General features: G+C 42.3%; 1 protein-coding gene and 1 non-coding gene across 5 annotated transcripts in view; one reads left to right on the forward strand and one right to left on the reverse strand.

Annotated features, from left to right (window-relative positions):
- PLD5 (phospholipase D family member 5) overlaps positions 1-26,906 on the forward strand; it is a 403,658-nt gene that overhangs the window by 180,649 nt on the left and 196,103 nt on the right. For all 4 annotated transcript variants that reach the window (XM_071207354.1, XM_058309472.1, XM_004463321.3 and 1 more), the window contains exon 3: positions 17,977-18,145. In XM_071207354.1, coding sequence (XP_071063455.1) covers positions 17,977-18,145 — 169 coding nt within the window. The remainder of the gene's footprint in view (positions 1-17,976; positions 18,146-26,906) is intronic.
- On the reverse strand, positions 6,733-6,804 carry TRNAG-CCC (transfer RNA glycine (anticodon CCC)). The gene has a single exon. It is a non-coding gene; the product is annotated as a tRNA-Gly (tRNA).

Here is a 26,906-nt window from a genome sequence, read left to right on the forward strand (position 1 = left end):
AGTGCTACTCTGGGGGTCTAAAAGCAGATTGGCTTATAGAATTTATCTAATAACGCAGCAAGATTCAGTCATTACACAGTCGTGTCATCCCTCTTATTATCTTAACACAGAAGAAACTTAAGCTATATTCAGACTGTGAGAAGACACATTTAGAAAAACTATTTTGAACCGCTGAAAATGGCACATGGTCTGCCAGCTGAGGCTCACCGCCCTTGGTGGACTTGAGCTATAGCAGCTGAAATTGCCTTCCGTGCTAAAGGGCTGCTCTCTGTAGAGAACAGGTCCTCTGTAGAAACTCATGAACCAGCTTGTGGTTTAAGATTGCTGTGCTCCAAATGAGTCGCTTAGTTGCAACTTTCCTTGCCTTTCAAAAATCATTCTTTGGTTTTGAAAATAGTGCCAGCAGTATACAGCTTTCCTAACAAGAAGCTGCTCTAGTCCTCTGAGTCGTCCTTCCCAGATTTAGTTGCTTTCAAGATTTTGAAGTGTTTTACTGAGGCAGAGAAAATTTACCCAAGCAAGGTGCTGGTCTCCTCGGGGGCCAGTGGCCAGGTCCTATTAGCTGATGTCAAGGAGATGCACCTCGATCTGACATAATGCACAGGGGTCAAAGTAGAACTTGCCAAATGAGAGAATTCATTCATGTGGCCTCAGATCCTGGGAATTGCTGAGATTCAAGACAGGGAGAAAGGAAAGGGGGAGAAACCACATATAATCTCCCTCTCATGCACAAATACTTATCACCAGCTCTGGTCAATGGTAGAGCAAAACTAATTTGCTTTGTAGTTAAGATTAGTTAAGTCTCACCATTGCTAAAAGATAGAAATAACCTAAGAGTCCATCAACTGATGAATGGATAAACAAAAAGTGGTATATAGGGAAGCAGCTGTGGCTTGATCAGTTGGGCTCCCGTCTACCATATGGGAGGCCCTGGGTTCACGAACTGGGGCCTCCTTGTGAAGGCAGGCTCACCCACAAGTGCCATGGAGAGCGGACTCAGCAAGGTGATGCAAAAAAAAAAAGGAGGCAAGCAAAACCACAGAAGAGCACGCAGCGAATGGACACAGCAGACAGCAAACAAGCCACAAGGCGGGGGAGGGGTATGTACATGTGATGGAATACTACTCAGCTGTGAGAAGAAATGAACCTGGGATACATAGGACAACATGGATGAACCTTGAGGACATTATGTTGAGTGAAATAAGCCAGGCACAAAAGGATAAAAGTTGTACAGAATGTGGGTTGAGAGGGGAGAGCTGATGTTTAATGTGTACAGAATTTTTAATAAGGTTGATTGTAAATGTGTGGAAATGGATAGAGTTGATGGTAACACATTTTAGTGAGTAGAACTAACACTGCTGATTTATCAATGTGATTGCTGCTGGAAAGGGTAGTCTACGGGCGTAAATGCCAATTGAATGGAGCTAGAGGATAATCGAGGGACTGTATAACAGTGAACTTGATAGAGGATGAAAACTGTGGCTAATGGTATAAATATAAGAATGTTCTTTTATAAAGTGTTTATATGGTGATACATGAAAAAAATATAACTAATGTAACTTATAGATTATAATTCACAGTAATATTGTAATATTTTTGTGGCCAAGGCAAAGAAGATACTATATCAATGCTAAAGGTGAGAAAAAGAAGAATATGAGATTTAGTTTTATGAGATGTGACTGTGATCAAGCATTTTTTTTTCATGGTAATACATGGCAAAAATACAACTAATCTAACATGGTTTATAGTTAGCTGTAATACTGTAATATTTTTGCAGCAATGGCAAAAAGATATTCTATCAATTGTACAGGTCAACAATAAGGGAGCGTAAGGAGGTATGGGGTTTTTCCTTTTAAAGTAATGAAAACATTCTAAAATCGACTGAGCTGATGATAACATGACTCTGTGATGAAACTGAGAGCCCCTGAGTGTACACTTTGGATGAATTGTACAAGGCAGGGAACTGTATAGAACTGAAAACAAATATGAGAGTATTCTCTCATGAACTATAACAAATATACAATACTAATACCCAGTGTTAGTAGTAGAGTGGCTTGTGAGGAAAATACACCAAATATAAGATATGGACTATGGTTAGCAGTAATATTTTGACAATGTTCTTCATCACTTGTAACAAATGTTCCACAACAATGCAAGGTGTTGGTGGTGGGGTCTATAAGGAAATCCTGTGTGGCATGCATGATTGTTCTGCAAACTCACAACTAGTCTAATATTTTTTAAAAATTAGTTAAGTCCTCAGTTACTGAAAATTTCATTATGCATAATTTGCATTAAAGAAACAACTTGAATCCAAAAATGTTTGAGCCACGACCTTAGTTTTATAAAGAAAGTAAATCCAGGGATAAATCATGACCTCTGCAGTTTGACTAATTTCCTGTGTCCTCTGTGAAGTAGAGTTCAGGGGTCCTAAGGCAAAATTTGAAATCATAAAAAATTCAATTTGGCCTATTCCAATTATGGAAAATTGTATTTGTATATTTTAGAAATATTCCAACAAGGGCTGAAATAGAAATGATTTTCTCTCTAAGTCGGGGTTAACCAGAAAGTATAATTAGCTTCATTTCCTAGTTTGCCTCAAATTCTAACTTCAGTTTCATCCTGTGCACAATCCCAGTTGCTTTGGCTGAAGAAGAGTTTAAGACCATGACCCACTCCGAGGACAGAAAGGCATGACCGGTGACAGGTGCTTGTGTTTGGGCATGAGATTGGGCGGAGCAGCATGTGTTTATCATCTAACCCCTAACCCTTCCGTCAAGTCTCAAAGAGAATTGACATCCTTGGAATAACAAATTAGGCATTGACTAGACAGCAGTGGCTTCCTCGTGATCATTTTCCGTAAGCTTTTCTGTTCATTGCTACCATTCCTCCTGGAATCTGACCTATTGTCCCTCGTTCCGTACAGAGTTCCAGGAGAGTTTAATTTCGGAATTCTAACCCATCTCCAGACTGGCTCTACTTTTGGGAACTGTAATGGGGCTCAACAAATAGCATCCTTCTTCCCCTTACAGGTCCCGAACAAATTGATAGGTCAGACAGGAGCAGCGGCGTGAGGTCCAAAGAATACCTTATTGATAAAGGCTAATTGGAAGAAGTAGCTAGCTGACTGTGGCATCAGATGGACTTCCTAACTGAACCCCGTGGGCAAACTTAGCCCCCAGCCGCAGCCAGCAATGGATTAGGGAAGGCCTGGACACACAGGTATCCAGGTAAGACTTGTGATATGGCAGGTGGTGATGGATGGGGGAGATAGTTCTCCCAAGAGGAAGAGGGGAGGAAGCAAGCTGAGCCTTCTTCCCAAATTTCCCAACCGCATAATTCACTACTCCTCCTTTGGGACAGGGTGAGCGAAAGTTGGGAGAAGGGAAAGATTTTGTCATTCCAACGGAGCACCTGTGAATTGGAAGATGACGTCAGGAATGGGACAGAAGCATTTCCCCCAACAATACCAGTGTTCCTATCTGGTTTTTCCATCTCCAGCATGCACCCCCTAGTCCAGGCACCCTCCTCTTTCACTTAGGACCGTGACGGTTGCAGTGGTCTATGGCCTGGGTTCCTGCTGTGACTCTTGTCCATTCTCTACAGAACAGGAGAATCCACAACCCCTCACCAGTTCACACCCTCTACATAATCTAGCTCACTGTCACCCCCTTTGACCTTTTCTCCCACCCCTCTCCACTTCACCACACTGGCCTTCTCGCTGCGCTTTCTGTACTCCAGCTCATCCTCCTTTCTCCTTTTTCATTGTTGGTCCATTCCGCTCTGAACGTCCAGCCTCCAGATTCTTTGCCTGGTTGAGCACGTCTGGACTTTAACATCTTGGCCCAGTGTTACAGCCTGGCCGCCGGTCTAAAGAGCAGCTTTCCCCTTTCTCTCTGTCACTTCCTCCTGTTTATTTCCCTTCACTCGTGGCTTTTTCATTTGATGGTTTACTTACCTACTGTCTGTCTCTACCGGTACCCTTTAGAATGTAACCCTCCCGAGAACAGGTACTTTGCCTACTCAGCCTTTAGCCCTGGGAACAGAGCCTGGTGGGAACTTGGCTCTCCATAAGTATCAGTTGAGTGGGGAGGGGATAGAGGACCCCAAATCACTTAACAGGTTATGGTCAAGGAACAGGGTTGAAGTAGGGATGGTGTCTGTTGAAAAAAGAAACTCCCAGGAGGATAGTTCCTAACAGAAAGTGCCTCTGCTAGTCCATCTAGAACTTACTGCCATGGGCGTGATGCCTCAGGCTGGTTGTGTACCTGATTCATTGAAGACGCAATGAGCACTTGGGAAGAGCACTGGTTTTTGTACCTCTGCGTGGAAGCTTTGCTTTGGAGGCTGGAAGAAGCAATGGCGTGTTGTGACTCAGAGCCTGGGCTCCGCAGTCGGAACTGCCCAGGCTCGCCCCTGCGTGCCGCTGCCCACCAGCTGTGTGCTCTTGGGCAAGTCGTCTAAGCTCCTTGTGCCTCAGTTTCCACATCCCTAAAACAGAAATAACAGTATGAGCTTCTAGGAATGCTTATAAGCATTCCATCAACTGAGTCGATAAATCTACTTAAAATAGTGACAGAAACGTAGAAGCCCTCAATTGATGGTGCTCCATCAAAGTAGCCATAGTCATAGCACAGCCGCGCCTTTGTCCAGAAGGACAATCACCACCTTGAGTGCAAACCTGGTCTTCCATTAACATTTCGCCAGTTTGTTTTGCAATTGTCTATCTTTCTACCAGTTGTTTTAGCTCTTTGAGGGCAGAGTCAGTATCCATCAACGAACTCCCAGCTTCTTTGTTCGTATCTTCTGTTGGTAAAATATCAAAGGGCAGGTGCATCGGGCGCCGCTTTCTTCTTCCCAGTTCTTCCCTGGGCCTCTCCTCTCCTGCATTGTTCCTCCGTTCTGGGTCGTCTTTGGAAACACCAATGGAGGGGCGGCGTGCCTTCCTCTCACTGTCGATTTCCCGCTGGATGTGGCCCGACGGGGCGGCACAGGGTGAGGAGGGCCATCGGGGGGCTCCCCCTCACCAGCTTCTCTTCTCCTACAAGATCGGAGTCTGCAGCCTCTGCCCTCTGCTGTCCACTGTCCCGCTGCCTTGCCCTTCCAGAGACCCAAAGGGTGCTTGAGGCAAGCCTCGGATTGACTAGGACCTAAATCTAGTTTTGTGAAGGACACGTGAGATCTGAGCTCAGGCAACCCTGAGTTCAAATCCCGGCCCTGCAGCATTCTGTCTACCCGAGGGATCCTGGACCCTGGGAGCCTTACTGGCTTCATGTCCGCGATTGAGGTAATACCAGCCTCTAGGGTTCCTTTTGGGTGGTGATGTGTAATGGTCCCTGTAACATGCAAACTGTAACGTGCAAACAACAGGTAAGAGCTATGATTACAATACTTCCTCTATGGTGGTCACACTGCCTCCCTCCAGAAAGAAAGGCACAGCTCTCCTTCACTGGATACAATTCTAGAGCTGGGATGGACTAGGCTTTGTGTGTTCCAGATTTATAGAGACAGGAATCTGCTGTAACAACACAAACTCTCGACATCATGTTCTCTGCTGCTATTTCTGAGAATGGATTTAATATTAATTCAAATGGAAAACTGGTGCCAAACAGTAAGATAGTAAGCAAAACTGAAAGAAACATATCAAAAGGACCCAGGAGACAGCTGGAATGGGTTCCCACTGGAACCTTGAGCATCAAAATGAATAATGGCAGTAATGGATTATAACACTGTGAAAAAAAAAAATGAATCCATATGAATACAAGACAATGAACTAAAACATAAAGAGGGTGACAGGAGAGAGAAAGGTTTTCCTTACAGAAGAATAATAGAAAATCACCAATTTTGAAACTACCTTATAGATTTGGTCAAGAATCATAAATGGAGGCCAAATCGTTGGGTATCATCAAAAGATACCTCTGCACAAGTTATTTATTGATTCCAAAGAGAAAAAAGTTACCGTCCAGGGGAGAAAGCCACCCCCTTAACCAAGTGACCAAACTTACCTCTCCAACAACTGGACAAACCAGCACCCTGGGCCACCTGACGGGATGGACTTTGAAGAGCCCAAGATGACCTGTGCAGTGCTCCTGCCCAAAAATATTTACCCTAAATCTAATCATGGAGCAACAATCAAGTAAATCTCAACTGAGAAACATTCTGCTGAACAACGGGCTTAGGTGCTTCAAAAATAACATCAAGCAAGACAAACAAAGCAAAATAATTAGGTGAGGAAACACTCTTGATTAAAGAGACATGACAATTAAACGCACTGAGTGAACATTGATTGGATCATGGGTCCTAAAACAAAATAAAGCAAATGAGGGATAAGGTACATTATTCGGACAGCTGGGGAAAATTTAATACCTGACCATATCGGTGTTAAATTTTCTGGGTGATAGTTATTTAGAAAAATGCCCTTACTTTTAGAAATGCATACAAAATATTCAGAGATAAACTGTCATACTCTTAAAGGGTTTGACAGAACAATTGTGTATTTATATATATGAATATGTATACATTTATACATATTCTCTCTTCCAATGAATGTATTTATTCCCTTATGCTTCTTGCGACTTTTCTGTAGATTTGAAATTTTTCAAAATAAAAAGGCAAAAAATTGTTTCAGCAGAACCCTAATTACTTTTTTCTTTTAATTAAGTTCAAATTTCTTAGGAAATAGTGAGGTCAGGCCTTAAAATTGCTGAAGTTTTCATTCCTTTCCTTTTTTTTTTTAGGAGGCACCAGGGATTGAACCTGGGACCTCATACATGGGAAGCAGGTGCTCAACCACTGAGCTACGTCCCCTTGCAGTTTTTAATTCAACTGTTTTTTCCACTACATCTTAAAGTTTATGCTTTTTTAAGTTATCATTTTATCATGGATATTCTTCAAGGTTAATACACCTATAGTTAATTTATTTTAAAAATAGCCATTAACCTGTTATTGGATATTCTGTTCATTGCTAGGTATTTTGCTATACAAATATCTGCAAATATCTTAGTTCATATCCCAGTGTCTTTATTTTTGTTAGCTTTCCTAGAGTGAGATGGTTATGGTCATTGCAGAGTTAGGAGAAATTGCCAGAAGATTGGAAAAAGAGGCTGGTAATTCACGTTCTTTTGAAAACCACATTTTTCTTCCACTTTAGAGCACTGCTCCAAGTCGGATTTTTTCCCTCAATCTTGAGATTTCCCCCTGTGTCTGAGCAAATATCTTCGAGTGGTTTATTGAAGAAGAGTACTGGGGAGAAATTATTGTTAAAACAACCCCCATTTCGGAGAAAGCCTTTTTGTTGCTTTCATTCGTGAATGTCAGCATGGCTTTTTCATTAGGTTGTGTGTGTGTGTTTAGGTTTTCCAGTGAGTGTCTTCCAAACTGCAGGTCATAATCCACTAAGTTTAATGGATGGTGAATGCGTTTTTTAAAACATAGAATAGTATGGAAAGAATAGAAAATATTAGAGGGCATTGGATGTAGTGAGGGTGATGATGGCATCAGGAATGTCTGAAGAGCTGAGCAAGAGGGGTTCCAAATTTTTTCCTTCTATCCTGTTTGAAAAAGAAACAGCAATGTCAATGGGATACAAAATAAATGTATTTCTAATGATGAGTTGAGGCAAAAATAAAAAATAAAAAAGAAGACATTTACAGCTCTAGATGTGAGAAGTCTGAGACCATTTAAATCTAGGCTCTGTTATTTTTCTCATTTGTCTGTAGATCCTTATCTTATCAGGTCCCCTCCCCCAATTTAAACTTGTTTTTAAAATTATAAAGAAAAAATGCACATGGCATTAAAAAAAAAAGAACAAAAGATATAAAAAGAAAAGCAAAATCTCTCTCCCACCCCAGACTTTGTTTCCCTTTCCAAAAGGATGTGCTTGTGTGCATACCCTGTAGCACAAGTTTTAACTTCCTTCCTTTGAGAATTCCATCATACTGTGGCTAAGTGCGGACTTGCTCTCATTTTCTTTGCTAGGAACTCAGAACATACTCTCAGTTTCCAACTGAGTTCTTTCTTTACACCAGAAATGTTTTCTCCTTCCATTTCTATGATTTCCACTTTTGCAAACTGACTCTTTTTATTTCATTAATTTCTTTTAAACAAACTCTCCCCTTTCTCTTCTTCCCTGAACTACCCTTCCCCCCAACATCTGCTTTCTATCTCTGAAAATTCCTACCCATCTCTTGTAAGTTGTAGGAGAAAAATGGCACTCACTGAGTTATGGAGACTGATGATTGCAGGCGGAAATTTATTGGGAAGCTCTCCCAAAGAAGCAAGGCTGAAGAAATGATTTCAGCCTGCCCCTGGCAGAGGCAGTTATCAATTTAGGCAGTACATCTATAGGGGGGAAAATGCTTAGTCAGTGGGAGGGGACTGGGGCTTGGGTAAGACCTGAGGGCCGACAGGGAACTGTAGAGGTGAATTTTTCCCCTTGTATGGCTAGGGGGTTGTGGGCCAGGGGGAGTGAATTCTAGGGATGCGGAAAGGGTTGGTGGTCCTTGTGGCTCTTTAGTCTGTTCTTGTGAGGAAATAGCTGTATCTGAGCACATAGGCTATGGCTTGTTCAACCAATCATGCGGGCTGTGGATGGGGCCTGCTCTGTGTCCCAGACATGCAAGCCACTGTTAACCACTGGAAACCTTGTGATCAGTTAATCATTAGAAACCTTGTAAGAGAGAAACCTCTAACATAAGTGAGAGGAATTTTTTGTCCTTATGTTCCTTGCTTATTTTGCTGAGCATGTTTTCAAGTGTCTTCCATGTTGCAGCATGTCTCTTAATTTAATTTTTTTCTTATGGCCAAATAATATTCAATTGTGTGTTTGTAGCACATTTTGTTTATCCATTTATTTGTGGATGGGCATTTGCACTGATTCCAAGTCTTGGTTTTTGTGAATAATGCTGCTATAAACATTGGTGCACAAGTATCCTGTTTTCACTCTTTTTGGGTATATACCTAGAAGTGGGATTGCCAAGTCCTTTGGTAATTCTGTCTTTAACTTTTTGAGGAACTGGCCTATTGCTTTCCACAGCAGCTGCACCATTTTACATTTCCACCATCAATGCACTAGGGTTCCTGTGTCTCCACATCCTTGCCAAGATGTGTTATTTTCCTTTTTTTTTTTTTTTATTAGCCATCCTTGTGGCTATTACTTTAATATACTTTTATTTACTTTACTATACAACAAGGCCCTTCCTATGTCAGATTAAACCATCAGGACACTCCTAGCCAGCCAGGTTTCTTTGCTATCTTTTCTGCTATAACTTTAACAGGTAAATTCAACCTGGCCCAAATTCTTAAAGAAGAAAAAAAGATGGGTGGATGGAAGGGAGGGAGGAAGGGAGGGAAGTATCAGCTAAATTAAAGCAAGCTAACATAGGTGTTTATTATCTACTTCCACGTCCAGAGGTGGTCAGTGATTCTGTTGCATGGGTAGCAAATCCTCTTCTCCTGAGGGTCGGGGACTCTGATACCTCCTTGAGATGCTAACCATTGCCTTGTCAGCTCTGGGCTTTAATTACTGCCAGATGACCCACGATGAGGGTATAAAATCTGCATCTCTTTACTTTGAATGCAAATGTAATTGTATTGATGAACTGAGGCCATCTGTTCAGCTGCATTGCTTTATACCCTCAGAGAGCCAAGATTTCAGGAGTGAAAGTCAGTGAATTGGCTGCCAAAAACTGTGTCAACCATCAAGTCCTAATAACTGATCCATTGCACTAGACATTGAAAGAAAGCTCACGTTCACTCTGAAAATGTCCTGAGGGTCCCAGTTTATAGGAATCCTTTAGCCCATGTAAGAAGAATCTTTTTAGCAGCTGTGCTATACCAGTTAAAAACTTGGACAAATCTTTAAAACTAAATTTTCAGACTGTAACTTTATAAAATAACTACTTTTTATTTACTATGAACTGGGTGTGGACCAAAGTAATTTCTATAGATTATCTCCTTTAATCTTCCTAATAACCTTTCCTTTGCTTTTATTGTTTTTTTTTTTTCAGAAGTGGACACATTTATAGAGGCTAGCAGTTTGTCCAAGGTCATGATACTGGGCAAAATTGGGGTTCTTTTCTGCCCAGTACACTTCAAAGACCAATTCTTGAGAGACCAAGGTTTTGAAGAGAGAGAGGATTTTTTTTTCCTTTATTTTCTTTTAAATGTTACATTAAAAAAATATGAGGTCCCCATATAGCCCCCACCCCACCCACACCACCCCTCCCACATCAACAAACTCTTCCATCATTGCGGCACATCCACCACACCCGGCACATACATTCTGGAGAACCACTGCAGCACATGGACAGTGGTTCACATTGTAGTCCACACTCTCCCCCAGTCCACCCAGTGGGCCATGACAGGACACACAACGTCCAGCATCCATCCCTGCAGCACCACCCAGGACAACTCCACATCCTGAAAATGCCCCCACACCATATCTCTTCTTCCATCTTCCTACCATCAGCAGCCACCATGGCCACCCTCTCCACATCACTACTACAATTTCTTCCCTTACTAATCACAATAGTTCCCCAGCAGAACACCAGTAAGTCCACTCTAGTCCATACTCTATTCCTCCATCCTGTGGACCGTGGGATGATTATGTCCAGTCCCCCTCTGTATCAAGAGGGGGCTTAGATGCCACATGGTTGATGGATGCAATTCTCCTGCTTGCAGCTTTAGGCACTCTTGGCTCCCTGGTGTGGTGGTTGACCCTTTTCACCTACCTGTCAGCTGGCCAGGATAAGTCCAATAAACCAGAGGGTAGGAGCCACAAGTCTGCTGAGGCCCAGGGCCTGCCTGTCACATGGACTGTTCAGAGATTCAGGTCTGAAGAGAGAGAGGTTTTTTTGCCAGTGGATAGCAAGGTCAGAGGCTGAATGGCCTAAAATCTGCCTCCCCGATTTTGAGGAGTTTAGGGTTTTTAATGGATTCAAACAGGAGAGGATGGAGTGGTTACCATGACAATAGCAAGTGTAGGCAAGGATGAGACTAGTTTGGTATAACCATAAACAAAGGTAAGATCAGTCTGGCGAATTTCAGTCATTTAAGGTGTTAACTTTTGGCTATTCTATAATATACCGAGAAAGTAAGAAAAAAGCAACTATATAGTGAGTCAGTAATCATAAGCATTTGTTAATTCTTAACTCAGTTACTGTCAGACAGCTTGAAACTGGCAGAGCTGGGTCTTGTCTGCCTTATATACTTCTCTACAATAATACTAAAACCAAATGTGAAAATGTAATATTTTATCAAGACTCTTGTATTTACCAAAAGAAAAACATAAACCAAAAACCAAAACTTTCAAAGGTAACATTGATTTCATTTCTTCATTTTTCAGTAGTTTATTAGGGAGGAACTGCTGCTATTTCTTTGAGAAGGTGAAATGCTGCTTGTGATTTAAGAGTTTTCTGGTTGTTTTGCTTTATTTCTGTTTTAATGTAGGCTGACCTGCACCTTTAAGCTCTACATCGTATCTTTTTCTTTTTTTTTTTTTTAAAGTTTTGGTAATTGATGGTATAACCAAGGATTAAGAATTAATAAATAATTATGCTTATAAAATATTATATGGATGGCTTTATATTATAAAATAGCAAAGGTTAATGTCTGAAATGACTGAAGCCGGCTAGAGGGACCTCACCCCTGTCTACGGTTACTCTAGACTTAACCTCACCCTTGTGAATGCTTCCTACGGGGATGGGAGCCCCTCCACCCTCCTCTGTTTAGTATCCATACGGAAAACCTTGCAATCGACCTTCGTTTTGGAGACTCCTATCCCAATCCTCGTGACTGGCCCTGGTTTGCCACCTTACCCTCCCTTGAACATGGCCAACCCTTAATGTTTATTAATGAAGGAACCTGCGTCCAGCCTCACCCCAGGTGTTCATTAGCACCCAGATGTTATAAAATATTAGAATTTCTGCAGAGGAGGGAAGCAGTTCGGGGCCATGAGGTCTACTGTGCTCCCTTGCTTATGCAACCAAATAAACTCTCTCTTTGAAACCCGGTGTCTCAGGAATTGTCTTTAAAGATGCATCGAGGGAGAGGGAAGTATAGGTATAACCTGGGGCGTTTTTGAGACATTGGAACCATTCTGCATGATTTCGTAGTGATGGATACAAGCTGTTATACATTTTGCCAAGACCTTTAAAATTGTGTGGTGCAAAGTGTAAACCATAATGTAAACTATAATCCATGCTTGGTAGCAATGCTTCAACATGTGTCACCAAGTGTAACAAAAGTACCACACTAATGAAAGACGTTGTTAATAGGGGAAAGTGTGTGGGGGGGGGGAATCCTCTATATTTTAGACATGCCATTTATATACTCTAAAGCTTCTTTTAAAATAAAGGAAAAAAAAGTCCCATCAAGAGGAAAGAACCCACTTTTGCTTGGTGTCATGGTGGTGTTGGTGGCACAATATGGTGAACATAATTACCAGCACTGAATTATTTATTTGAATGTGGTTAAAAGAGGAAGTATTAGGTTGAATATATGGTACTCGAATAAAATTTTTTTTAAAAATCCATGGAACTATATAACACAAACAATGAACCCTAAGTTAAACTGTTACCAGATCTTGTCTAGGTTCTTGACTGCGCTGCAGAAATGAATTTCAAGAGCACATCGGGTGAGTTAGGCCAGTAATTTATTCAGGTAGGGAGGGAAGATAAATGGGAGAAAATAACAGAGCAGGGGTCCCAGGTAGAGAGGAAGGGGCTGAAGAGTGATAAAGTGGGCTGATTTACAGACAGCAAGTCCCCGTTATAGATTATAAATGCCCACGTTTACTTGTGTGGCCATCATGGCAGGGGAAAAATGGCGAGAGCAGGGCACAGAGGGCAGGAACAGGCACATGGACTGGCACCGGGACGGGCACTGGTTCATGGCGAAGGCAAGAAAGGGTCCAAAGGTGAGAGAGCAAGTTCAGGCCTTGTGCCTGTTTTTTGAACTATTAATTATTCCACCCCTTTGCTAATGGCAGGGGAGGAGTTCTAGCTGTTTGCTGTTCTGATTGGTTACCCTACCCATCAATCCCCCAGGAGGACCCAATGATAAGGCCCCTGGAGAATATCCTGGGCTTCTCCTGTCTTCCAGAGGAAATCTTGTTCTGAATTGGAGTTCTTGCGAGAGTCTTCCAGCAGCCATCTTGGGGTTATCAATGTCCACGTGGACTTCTTGCCAGATTCCAGATCCATCTATTGATTCCCTATCCTACTAGCCAGTTTCAAAACCATGGCCTTTTGTTAATAGTACAATTATTAAAATGTGCTTTCATCAGTTGTAACAAATGTACCACACTAATGCAAGGTGGTCATAATAGGATGGTTTATGGGAATCCTGTATTTTATGCATGATTGTTCTATAAACCCACAATTTCCCTAATTAAAGTCTGAAGAGAAGTGGTGATGATCACGTTAAGTTTGGAGAATAATAACATACTTAATAAGAGCAGGTAGAATTCTATCTAAAAATCTATGAACGATGTGAAGCTTTTAATTGCATTTATGCCACCTTAGCTCCCTGGATAAAGATCATTTGTAGTTTATCTTAAAGTATGGTGAAAAGTGACAGAAAAGCTGTTTCTGTATTGCTTCACTGCTTAGTCAGCCTCTCCCTTTGTTATGAGTGTCAGAAATAGGGCTACGGCCTCTGGGCATAGTTGTGCCCCATAATGAGCTGACATCCCCGCGACCTGCGCAAAGGTGACTAGTAATGAAATCCGCCTCCGTCTTTGTTTCCTGCTTGGGAGGTAAGGGTAGAGCAAAGGCAGGATCACATGTAAATGCGTTCTGGGCATATGCTAATTAGGTTGGGCCCTGGAGAGTAGCCAGCTGTCCTTTGTTCTCGAGAAAAATTGATAGATCCCAGGATTGAGTCAAGTCCTTGCAAAGCTGACTTCAAAAGCCTTGCTGTAGCAGGGCGCAGAGCTCTGTGTCACCCCAGAACCCACGGAGGCCCCCAGGTGAGGTGAGGGAGGAGAGCGGGCGAGGCGGGGGCACTGCGTGCGGGTCGGAAGGGTGGACTTTGTGTCGCAAGCTTCAGTGTGTAGTCCCCCCTTGGGAGGTGGCTCTATTTTTCATATAAATTCATAATTTATTTTGAATGAAATAAGTCTATGGCACTCATAAACCTTCTCTTCTCCTGGCTGCCCGGGAATCGCACTCTTCTTCTCCCTTGGTCCTTCCAGTAGCTTCTTCTGGGCTTCAGCCTGCCCCACGTCCTCTGCCAGCCGTAGGTGTTGAGATGTCTTACACATCTGGCTTTGGCCCACTTCTCTTCTCTTGGTAATCCTATCCACTCCCAAGGCTTGAAGCAACCAGGGAAAATATCTGATAGGAATGTGTGAGTAGAAGAAAAAAATGATGCTTTATCCAACTAATTAGAACTTCTTAACCTTCTCGATGCCACGGTGAGGCAGGCTGGCACAGGGAGCTGAGGGGAAAGGCAGGGTGGGAGAGCACTCGGGCTGTGGGGGCAAAGCGGGCAGCTCCGCGTGGCACCCCTGCTTGCGGTGCCCGCCTGGGTCAGTGCCTGCCCCGGTGGTGAAGACACAGAGATACCCACAGCCTTGAAGTCCAGCCATTGCCCAAGCCCGGGGGCCTGAAGGCAACAGAAAATGAGAAGCCCATACCACCCCTCTCCCCTGACCCTGTGGGGCTGACATAGGGAACCAGGAGAACGCTGTGCTTCCACCCCTTCAGGACCGACGAGGAGACTGCAGCTGACCAGCCTTCACTTCCACAGGGGAAGGGGCGAGCCAGCCTTCAGAGGCCGCCCCAGCCCCAGTGCGCCTCTCCACCGAGCACCTGCACCCAAGTCTTGAGTGTGTACTTTCCCTTCACGTTAAACCCTTGACTTGCTGGCCTGACCTGTGGCGTGTCCTTGAGTTCTTTCCTGTGACGTGGCCGAGTTCTGGAAACCACACTGACCAGCCAGTGTAGTACCAGGAAAGCCCCGTGTCGTTCGACTAATAAGGCGTGGTCCTCGACCTTGTGATGTCAGAAAAACTTAGAGCGGGTCCCCTGGGCAACCTAACGAAGCCCATGGACCCTTTCTCTGAATAACGTTTTTAATGACAAGGTTAAAATACATAGAATTATAAAGGAAACCAATAGTGTTGAAATAAAGATACCAAAATATTTTTAAAAAGCAAATTTGGTATAAAATCATGCAAGTTCTGGGCTACTTATTTATGAAATAGCAAGATCTAGCAGGACATCTGAAAACTGCCATACCTTCAAAGTAGTAACGGATACTTGAAGATATTAGCAGCGACTGTAACGTGGCATGAAAACATCTGTGATTCTAAATGGTGACAAAAATCACAGGTCCTGCTGACCATCCTGGGATTGGTTGTCTATGTTCATAACAGAAGGGAATGGTAAAATTCAGTTAGGGATTAGGGAAAATAAAGATGTAAGGCCTAAGTTCATAGATCCCTCTGAATTCTACCCCTGGGTCAAGGGTTGAAAGAACACCTGGCATAAAAGCGATTGAGAATCCTTCCTCAGATCTCACAGAGGCCACCAGGAATGGTGGGAAGAAAGAGGTAATGTGGAGACTTCCACAATTATACGATTATCCTGCATTCTTCATTTCATATTTTTTGTTTATCTAGGTGTTTTGAATTTCCTTTTGTCTTTCTCAGCATACATTTTCTATGGAGGTGAAATGAAAACTCGTTAGATTTTCTATTTGTTAGTAGTTGTTATGGTTTGGTTTGGTTTGGTTTAATTAGACGGCTTCCTTTTTGCTTGATTGTTTTTAAACATGTCCATTGGTTGTTTGGGAGGCTGAACCTGCTAATGATCTGGAGGGTTTATTCGTTCTGTAGTCTAACTTCAATTAGCATACATCATTGGACTTTAAATGTGGAGGGTATTAAAATATGCAGCTTCCGTATCTGTCATACTGCCTTCAGAGGTTTTGAAAGGTAGATGAACTCTCCCCTCTCTTGGCCTTTTTCACCCTCTCTTGCCTTGACTTCTTGAACACTTGCTTCTCCTGGGCTTCTCTTGCTTTCCTGCCTCGATATTGTCCCTTCCAAATCTTTTCTCTTTTACACTTTCTACAGTCACAGAACTTCAGGCATTTCCCCACGTTAGGATTTGGGCCAGTTTTCTCTTGATTATTTTTTCCCCTTGATAATCTCTCCCAATCCCCAGGTTACTTTCTTTCCTGTGTTCCTTGTCAGTTTTAATGGACCCAGAACCTTCCCAGTTGTTCAGGTTCTAATGGAACTCAGCAACTATGCCTTAGACACTTACTGGGAGCCACAGTGTATTAGGTGCTGGGGATACAAGACGGAAGCCCTGAGGTTCCTGTCTTTGTGCACCTCCAAACTATCAAGAACGCCAACCCTGAAACAGTCATTTCAAGAGTGACTAGCAAGATGAAAGGGGAGTACAGACTGTTGTGGGAGTTGATAAGAAGGGATCTAACCTAGTTTGGGGATATAGGAAAGCCTATCAGAAGAAGCAGCATTTAAATTTGAAGGTTAAATTAGGGGACAGCTCAATGACCAATGTAGAGATTAGAGTTGAAAAATGCACATGAAATACCAAAATTTGAAAGGTAGTGAGGAAGGAGAAAAAAGTATTCAACTATTTTCAAAGACTCATTTCAAGCACCCCTCCAATTCCAGATGCCTCCAACCCGAATTTATTACTCCTTCCTACCCATGCTCCAGTGGTACTTTGGATGATGCATTATCCATCTAATTAGAACTTCTTACTTCTGTTTCACCATTTCTCAGGGTCTACCTCCTATTTGAACCATTATGTTTGGGACAGGCTCTCCTGCTAGGTTATAAATTACTGAGGACTAGGAAGATTTGTGATATTCATTTCTGTATTGCATATAGTGATTTGCTTGTATTATACTTTATAAGGGCTCATCGAAACTTAAATAAGATTGTGAATTTCTAGGTTACAAGCATTATTTTTGTTTTTGTTTCTAAAACTGGCTAATTGATCACATCTCATTAAAAGCCAAAGTTAACAGTTTTATTGAAAAGTGCTGGGTTCCATGTTGAAAAGTGAAAGTCACACAATCATTTTTTATAAGGAAGTATTTATTGAGCCCTAATTTTGCACTGGGGATGCAACTATGAATAAAACAAATCCCTATGCTGGAAGCACTACAGATATTATCAAAAGAGTTAGAGGTTTCCCCATCAGGAATTTGAGGAGAATGCACATTTATTAAACTGAGAAAAACTTGTTCATTCCTTTAGTAAAAAATCATGTGTCACCTGGATAACTTAGAAGTGAAAACAACACAGTCTTAGCTGTAACACCAAGGAGAGCTAGACACAGTATACATATAGTCACAGTATTAAAAGTGAAAACAAATTTAATACTACTTATTTTATTTGTTGTTCGATTATTACTATTATTTTACAATTCCTCCCCTCAGACATTAAGAAAATCCTGCAGTGGGCAGGTTTTTATCATTTCTTTTTGGCATGAGCTGAGAAGCACCTCTAGAGAGGTTAAGCAATAATTATAGCATTAATTGAATTATAATATATGCCCAACATTTTACTTTAAACTGGAGACATGCAAACTTAGTGTGTGGTCTTGAGAAACTCACAGAAGTAGTACCTTCTATAAAAATTGTACTGGTAGAAGAGAAAAATATAAGGGCATATTACTAGAAGAAAACTGGTTTGTCAGAAGCTCTGAATTTTTATTTCAAGGCTAATTTGAAATCAGACATTAAGAATACATACCCTGATTTCCTGAAATATGAGTGCTAACTGGAGAAACAGAACATAAATCTCTGAACACAGTAGATTATCATACGGGAAATGTAAGGGGTCTTTGATGAAAAAGATGTAAATTATGAAGAAAGTACACATTCAGAAAGCATGAAGAATATTTTTCAGATGTCTCTGTATGCATGTATAAAGATTGGTGTCTTCAAATTTGACTAGATTTTGTTTGTTTGTTTTTCAAAATCTTTTCTAAGAATTGCCCTGGTGGAAAATATTCCTGAAGGCCTTAACTATTCAGAAAATGCACCATTTCACTTATCACTTTTCCAAGGCTGGATGAATTTACTCAACATGGCCAAAAAGTCTGTTGACATAGTGTCTTCCCATTGGGATCTCAACCACACTCATCCATCAGCATGTCAGGTAAGCTGCATCCTACGTGTGTGACGATTCTTCTTACGAGCATTTTACACTCCTTACTATTCTTGTCTCCACTCCTTAAGCTCATAATTTTTTTCCCTTCACCCCACAGTACATGGATATCATTATTTTATATGTTATGTGTGTGCCTCTGTTGTACCATATGCCATTCAGCTCCTGCTAGGATGCCATGCATTTAGGACACAGTCGCGTCTCGTCTTTGCATACAATAGCTCTCTGTACAGCAATGCTGTGTTGCACAGCTTCACGGGGTGCCATCATAGTCTCTGCCAATGGCATGCTCCTGGGTTGTGCTTTGTACAACCTGCATGGTTTCTGTTCTAATTCTGTAACTGCTTGCTGAGGCATTCATTTGACTAATTGGTGTTACGATTGCCATTAGGCCCTAGAGCCAACTTTTTAGATAATGGAGTCACACTGTAGTGTAGTTATGTATTTCCAACTCTGTCCTATTTGGGTGAATATGAAAGAGAAATGTGCTTATTACAAACAACTTTTGAAAACTAACTAAATGGTATACATGAATTCTGAATGAAGTTCTATGAATAAAAGAAAATGATCCTGGTGAAATACATCTATTTTACTTTATATTGTTACCACCACAATAGCATGCATTGAGCTATCCAAGCCATTATTCTATCTAAGCATATGACTATAGGCCTGTACTTAAATGTTCTATATGGGTCAGATGTAAAACCAATTTTGTCTCTTTACGTAGAAAATGTGTTGGCATTAAGCCCATAACCATTCCCTCATTGACACTTTGAAATCTATTCTTCATTTATACTATTTTAAAATCAAGATGGGTAAAAACAAACAAACAAAAAACCCAAAGGCTTTTCTAAGGAAAAATGGAATACATTTGTTTTCTGTACCTCTCCACCTCTATCGTTGAAGCAGGGGTTTCAGGTACCTATTGCTCTATAATATATCATCCCAAAATTCAGTAGTTTAAAAAATAACATTTGCTTCTCTAGTCATGATTCTGGATGGGGTTTGGCAGAGATGACTTGTCTCTATTCCACGCAGGCTTGCTGGGTGACTTGACCAGGGCTAGATAATCCAAGATGGCTTCCTCACCTATCTGCCCTGTCAGCTGTGGCTGGCACGTGTGGGGCTTGGCTGGACCCTCTCTTGGCATGTACTCTGAGTCAACTGGTTTGAGCTTTTTATATGGTGGGCTTATCCTAAGAGGACAAAGCAGAAGCCATGAGGACTCTTAAGAATTGGACTCTGGAATCCTAGAGTGTTTCTTTCACCCTATTCTATTAGTCAAAGCAAGACACAAATCCAAGATGGAGGATTTGTATCCCTGTACAGGAGTGAGAAGAATTGTTGGCAATTCCTTGGAAAGGGTACACCCTCTGGCCACACCAATCCACATCTCTTCTACATGCAAACTCTACTCACCTCAGCCCCCAAAACTTTCATCTCGTTACAGCAAAGAGTAAAAGTCCCAGATTTCTTTATCAAGTCTGGATTTGAATGAGCATCCTATGTGGGGCTTCACTTGATTTGGAAATCTGTGAACTAATAAGACAAGTCAAATGCCCTTTCCTACCCCAAAACACTTCCCCCATCAGTTTCCCTAACTCTGGGAACAGAGAATATTGCTAGATAGGATCTAGTTTCTGCTCCCTGGGTATGATTTCCTAATCCATTTTTTTCTCAAAGCTCTTGGCTCTTGATCCTCCATGTTTTTCTTACTTTTCCTTAAGAAATGGGCTGTGTTTGCTTCTGAGTTTCTTTCTTTTTTTTTTTAAACTTTATTTTGAAAGAAGTTTTATATTACAGAAAAGTTACATGAAAAATATAGGAGATTGCCATATACACTGCCCCCTCCCCTTTTACATTTCCCCCTGTTAATAACATCTTTCATTAGTGTGGTACATTTGTTACAATTGATGAACCAATATTGAAGCATTGCTACTAACCATGGCCTATAGTTTACATTATGGTTTTTACTTTGCACCATACAATTTTATAGGTTTGGACAAAATGGATATGGCCTCTGTCCATCATTGCAGGATCACACAGAACAATTCCAATGTCCCTAAAATGGCCCGTGTTCCACCTATTCTTCCATCCCACTTCCCTCAGAACTTCCAATGACCACTCCCTTTATCTTGAGGATTTGGGGACGGTGATGCTCACTCTGCTCCTAACCGAGAGGGGGCCTAGATCCCACGGGGTAGATGGAGGGAACAGTCCTGCTTGCAGTTGTAGACACTTTCTGTTTTATGGGATGGGTGTTGGCCATCATCATGAGTGTAGGTGTTGGCTGCAACTCTGCTGAGATTCAGGGCTTACCTGGCACATGAACAGACCAAAGATTTAAGTCACTGGGACATATACTTAAGGGGTATAATGCTATTATAAGTTCAAATAAAAGGGACAGAAGTACTTCTGACTTTCTTAACCTGCTTCCTGCCAGTAGAGATGATGACCAGAGATCACTTTAAATCATCTCTGTCCCTTTTTAGTCCAAAACAGTACAACTATTCAAAAACTTTGTAGATATTCTATGTATCAAATTATAATCCACTCTATTAGTAAAAGGCCTCACCTACAAATGTCCTTTTCTACTTTTGACCATGACTCAAGTTATTAAAGGACATTGTCCTTAAAATTTCTGAGGGTCCTTTTATCTAGCTGGGAGTATCTATGAGGCACCGTCTCAGATCTTTCAGAGGTCTTCACAAGGGGTCTTAGAGCTACACTCTTGATTTGATCTTGATTCTGAGGCCATTCCTTACATTGAGAATATTTTGCTGAGGGGGAGACTGTCCTAGACTCTCTATATTTTCTCTAAATGCTGCATAAAAATGAAACAGCTCCTTTTTTAGTTTATCTATTTTTTGTAATGCCTTTGATATGCTGCCCAAAAAATCTTAGCCAGATCCACAAGTTCATGAGTTATATTTGCTATCTTCCATGTTACTGCAGGCAATGGTGTTATTAAAACATTCTGCCATTTCATAATATGGATCACCCTTTCCCAAGGCTCCAAAAGTAAGTTCTTCACTGCTCTTCCAGCATCACCAGCAGGAGGTCCTTCCAACTTTCACCATCACCCAGTTCCAAAGCCAATGCCACATGCCTTAGGTTTTTGCTACAGCAGCACCCCACTTCCAGGTACCAGTTTCTATTTCAGTCATCTATGACCCTTTTTCCTATTATTTGTTGTGATTCTGTGGGTTGCCTGCACAGGTCTTTTGCTCCACATAGTGCCAGCTGGGATCCCTCACACAGCTGCCTATCCTATAACATCTACTGGGCTGGGCTGTCTCATCATTCAACAATCTAATGCAAACTCTTTTTATGGCAGCTGGATCCCAAGAGGGTGAAAGTGAAAACTGTAAGAGCTCTTAACAAGTAGTCTCCCAGTTCATTACTTCTGACGCAGCCTTTGCTGAAAGCAAGTCCCAAGGCCAGCTCAGATTCAGGGGGATGGGCAGTAGACTCCAGGAATAGCAGGCATGTGTAGGAATGGGAGGAGTTGTTGGCAGCCAACTTTGGAACAATCCGTTAGAGCAGGCAAAACCTGATGGTGTGAGTAAGAGCTAGTTCCAGCTGTCTTTCCTTAGTCCTAGGCAATGCCAGCACTTGGCCACTGAACTAAACAGGAGCTGCACGCTTTAGGTTGACTTGGTGAGCCATGCAAGCCTCCATGCTGTGTTAGTGTGGGCTGCCAAGAGTTCTCTCCAGCCTCATATGTAGCACTGAAGGGTCAGGTGCTCCGATCATGAAAGTGGAAGGTTGCATTTCCACTTAGAAATGGTGACTCAGTGCCATCAATGAGGCATTATGTTATCTTATCTGATATACTATCCCTCAGGAATGACTGGATTTTTCTCTCCAACTACAAGCTAATGTTTCCCAAGTAGCTTTATTTCTACCCTAGGTAACTGTTTCTCCTAAATTCCAGTTGGCTTCCTATAATCTGTCTAGATCTGGGGTTAATTGGCTTTGGAGGTCCTAGGGAACCTGGAACCCGCAGCACCCCCCAGGGGTGTACACTGGGTCCATATGCAGGATTTAAGGAGCTCCTGCCCACTGAGGCAGTAGAGGGGACACCTCATGGCCCTGCTGAGCCCTGGGATTGGCGTGAGATGGCTCCAAGAGGAGAAGACTCTAGAGGCAAGTTAGCATCCCTTGATGAGTGACTTAGCCTTCCTCCCTTAAGATGGACATGAGTCTCCAGAGCAGGCTGAGGGCTTCTACCCCTTCCTTCCATCCTAACCCTTAAGGTCTGAGCTAAACCATTGCTACTGTGTAGACCTGAGGCTTATCCATCACGCCCTAGCCCTGTTGGACCCACACCCCACACTTCAACAGGATCCCTGGGTGACTCAGAGGCACAGAAAAGCACCAAGCCGAGCACCCTGCCTCTTGCTTTGAGAGCCCAGCAAGCAGGTTTCCCCAAGGTGTCTACCTGGTGGAGGACCAGTCAGTGAGGATGGCCTTTCTGTGCAATGGTCCTGCCGTCATACGATGGGTCACACCGCCGTCCTGTGCCAGGCTCACGGGGCAGTGGTGAATCAGATGGGGGAGGGCAAGGATGAGGTCTGTTTTACATGACAGTGCCAGCCCAAAGCCTGACGCATTTTAGGTGCTCAGTAAATACTTGTTAAAGTAGGTGTTGAATGGATTGTGAGCCTTGATCCTGAATTAAGACGAATGTTATTAGAGAAGACAGCTTAGTTCAGGTCGCTCCCAGAAAACTGGCCTGCTGCCAAAGAACAGAATTCTTTTCTCAATTTGCTGCCACTGGTCTCCTTGCTATTGAACTCACACAACAGCCCTTTTGGGAGGAGACCCCAGTTTCAACTGAGGGTCTTCCAGAGAACTGTACTGTCCCTGCCGAAGAGACGCTCCTGTGCCACCTCTCGTTGCCCTAGCAGTGCCAGCCTCCTTTACACTTGGCACGGGGGCTTTTCTGTGCAGCTGCAAGCCTAATTTCCCCGTGTCTCTCCTCTCCTCTGCGTCTTCCTTTCCCACCACGCCAGCGGGAAGATGACTGCGCAGGGGTCGGGAACGGCGAGAGGAAAGCCAGAACTTGCTGCCAAGTTGTTCTGTTCAGATCTGTTTAAGGCCCCCATATCCTCCACGCTTTCCCACTCCCGAAGTGGCGCGTGGCTTATTTTACACTCATGCATTTTTAAGGAAAATATTTTTCACTTGGGGGCTCAATTCTAACTCAACAGAGCCTGAAAAGTCCCAAATGGAACCATAAATGGCACAGAGATAAACAAGAACTGCAACAGAAAAGCTGCCCATCTCTTTTTTATAATGCTGTTGTAAGCAGAATGCACCGAGCAACGGCACGGCTAGGACCAGTGACAAGCAGGCCCTGGGCCAGAGAGTAACAGGCATAAGTCAGTTAGAGCATCACAGCACATGGCACCTGTGTCTTCTCCTGGAGGAGCAGGCATTTTCCAAGCACGAGTGTTGGTTGTCAATAACAAGAATGAGGAGGCCTGCTTTTTTTCCCGTTTGCTTCAAAACAGACATATTCATTTTTTTTTCCAAATTCTACTCAATTTATTCATTTTTTTAAAAGATATTACATTAAAAAAATATATGAGGTCCCCATTCGTCCCCAACACCCCCACCCCACCACTCCCCCCACAGTAACACTCTCCCCCATCATCATGTCACATCCATTGCATCTGTGAGTACATCTCCGGGCATTGCCGCACCCCATGTCCCGTGTTCCACACCAGAGCCCACACTCTCCCACGTTCCATCCAGTGGGCCATGGGAGGACATACAACATCCGGCAGTTGTCCCTGGGGCACCACCCAGGACAACCATATTCATTAAAAAGCTATTTTTTCTATGATTCCTAGAAGTTTGCAATTTTAATAGCCACCTGAAACAAATAGCTTATCTTTCCTCCTCGGCATCTCTTTATGGTGTGAACCTCTGTTTCCTTCTGTGTTAAAGGAAACTGCACTGTGACCTTCTTCAGTATCACAGCCAGGTGACGGTCTAATGAGGGGTTAAATACTGAGTGATTCATTATAGGAATTGGCCCACCCTACTGTGGGGATTGCCATGTCTGAATTCTTTAAGGGCAGGCCTCAAGTTGGAAACTCTACGAAGGTGACGTGGAATTCCCCAGGAGGAGCCGGGGAAGTAGTGGTAGAATCCTTCATTCTGAGGGCTGAAATCTTCAGTTCTCCCCCTTCAGGCTTCCTACTGATTGGATGAGCAGAGTCCTCTCCTTGCTGAAGGTAGTCTGCTTTGTTGATTGTAGATGCAATCAGCTGTAGATGCAATCAACTTACCGATGATTTAAATCCATGAAACACCCTCACAGTAATAATCAGGCCACAACTTGCTTGAAAACAATGAATACCATAACCTCACCAAGATGATACTTGAAACTAGCCATTATAGTCTATCCCTGGCAACTTGACACCCACACACCTCTCCTTAAACCATCTTCAGTCTCTAAACAAAGACAATGGCGTAGATGTACTTTCACCTAACGTAATTCTACTGTCCTCTGCATGACCGAGAATACACTAACCTTTCCCCCAGAAGAGGATACAAAGTACTTGGATAATATTCGCTCTTAAACTTGATATCCTGTAACTTAAATACTATGACATAAAGTTAATATAACTTATGTTATATGATAAGGGGATAAGAGAGGAAGAAAATGTGTATACAAATGTGTCATATAAATGCAGACCTATTCTTAACAAAATAAGGAAGAGTTACCCATAGCCATTACATGTGCACAGTTTTGTTTCTTTGTGTCCAGATGATGAGTTTAGATTCTGAAATACTGAAATGTCTAGGAAAATTGCTAATTTATGGGATGAAATGGTGAAAATTTATGCAAGCAAACTGTTCAGAAATGCCACTTATGAATGCATGTTTGTAGTGCTACCTAATTCTTTGGGTAAAAATTCTCAGTTCTCTACAGGACTTCACTGTAAGGAACCAAATACAGGAATTAGGGAGTGGATGTCGCTGGAGTGTTTGAGTGCCTGCTTCCTACATGGGGGTCCCAGGTTCAGTCCCTGGTCCCAAGTACCTCAAAAAAATATTAATAATAATGATAATAATAATTAGCTACAATAATGGCATCTTAAAGAGCTGTAAATATGTGAAATCAACTAGTTGCCGGTCATGTTTGCCAGTTAAAAATACATCAAAGTTGCTCAGTTTTGAAAAACTATGATTTTTTTTAGGTTAAACAGTGTTTGTTCAATTTAGCGAGTAGCATGTATGAAAGCTCAAGCCAAATCCTGGAGGAAAGTTCAGTGGTAGAAGGCAGAGTCTTAGAAAGATAACAGAATTGAAGCCAGGACAGTAATGAGGTTTCTTTTAACTTATTAACTGTGTGACCTTGAGCAAGATGCTGAGTTCTCTGTGCCGCAGGTTCCTCAGGTGATAACGGTGTCTACTTCAAAGGTTTGTGTGCATTAAATTAGTTAACATATGTCAAGAGTGTGGAACAGTGCCTGCCCATCATAATGCCGATGTTTACTGTCATTATCGTTACTCTTACTCACATCCCTTATTTGTATACATGCTGCAATGCTAGTTTAAGTAAGAAGCAATGAGTTCTTTTTATAGTCCTTCCAGTATGCAGAGAAGGGGTGAGTGTTGTGCGAAATTTAGTATAATTTCTACAAATGCGAGACTCTGAGTAGATAAGAAAGATTAGGCAAATTATCATTGTGTATGAAATTTTGATTTTGCTTGGTTTATTAATTATAAATTTTTATACACAGATGCACACACACCCTCAGTCTTGCTCCCATTAATCTGCTCAAGTGATTCTTGGTTAACATCAGTCATCCAGAAGCTTCTGTTCTTTCCCTGGTGAAGCATAGGAAGGCTGCAGATTTGGTAAAGATATGGGAACACTGAATTCCCTCTCAGGACCCAAAAAGCTCCATTCCCAAGACTTCTGCAAACTTATGAGTACTTTTTTGACCTCTCCATTTTTCCTGAAATTCTCGATCCATCAGTATCTGCCAAACCTGTTATCTTGTTATCTGGTCATATCATGACATGTTTCATCATGGAACAGTATCTTTTAACAGAAAATAACTGACAGCTCCAGCCCTATCTATGTATGAAGTTTTCAGTGCTTTGCTGGACCAGGCAGCACCCAGTGACCTCACGTTGGTCTCGATGGGATGCACCCTGCCACCGGGTGGTCAGCCCATGATGAAGGCAGCTACATCCTAAACGCCCAACTCAGGTCTCCAGGTGCCATCTTGTAGTCCACACGTCCCTGCCTTGCTGTCGTGTCACTAACTCATAACCCTTTTCCTTGTGCGTTTGTTTCACAACCATGTTTATGAAGTACTCATAAATGGTATTATTAACGTATGCTATTTTTGTCTCATTGCTTCTTGACCCATCATGCTTACGGCTGTCCTCAGGAAGTCTGCAGTCTGATGGAGTCAGCTCTGCCTCCCATTCTCCACCATCTGATTAGTTCTCTCCCTCCAGTGGCTCTCTAATCCCACTCTTTCTTTCCCACCCCTACTATCCTAAGGTAGGTCTCCATTCCCTCTCCGAGTCTATTGAAAAAGACTTTTCATTCCCTCATTATGCAGGCAGCCAGCATCTACTTTGCAACACAGGGAATCCTGATTTTTTACAGTGTCACTTTATGTGACAACCTTACCACGAAATATTTAATTTGATTTTCTTTTCCTTTGTCACTGAAAGTTTCTTTTGTATTCCAGGAAAAATTAAATCGCAGCAT

Source organism: Dasypus novemcinctus, chromosome 13, assembly GCF_030445035.2.
Source record: "Dasypus novemcinctus isolate mDasNov1 chromosome 13, mDasNov1.1.hap2, whole genome shotgun sequence".
Classification (NCBI taxonomy): domain Eukaryota; kingdom Metazoa; phylum Chordata; class Mammalia; order Cingulata; family Dasypodidae; genus Dasypus; species Dasypus novemcinctus.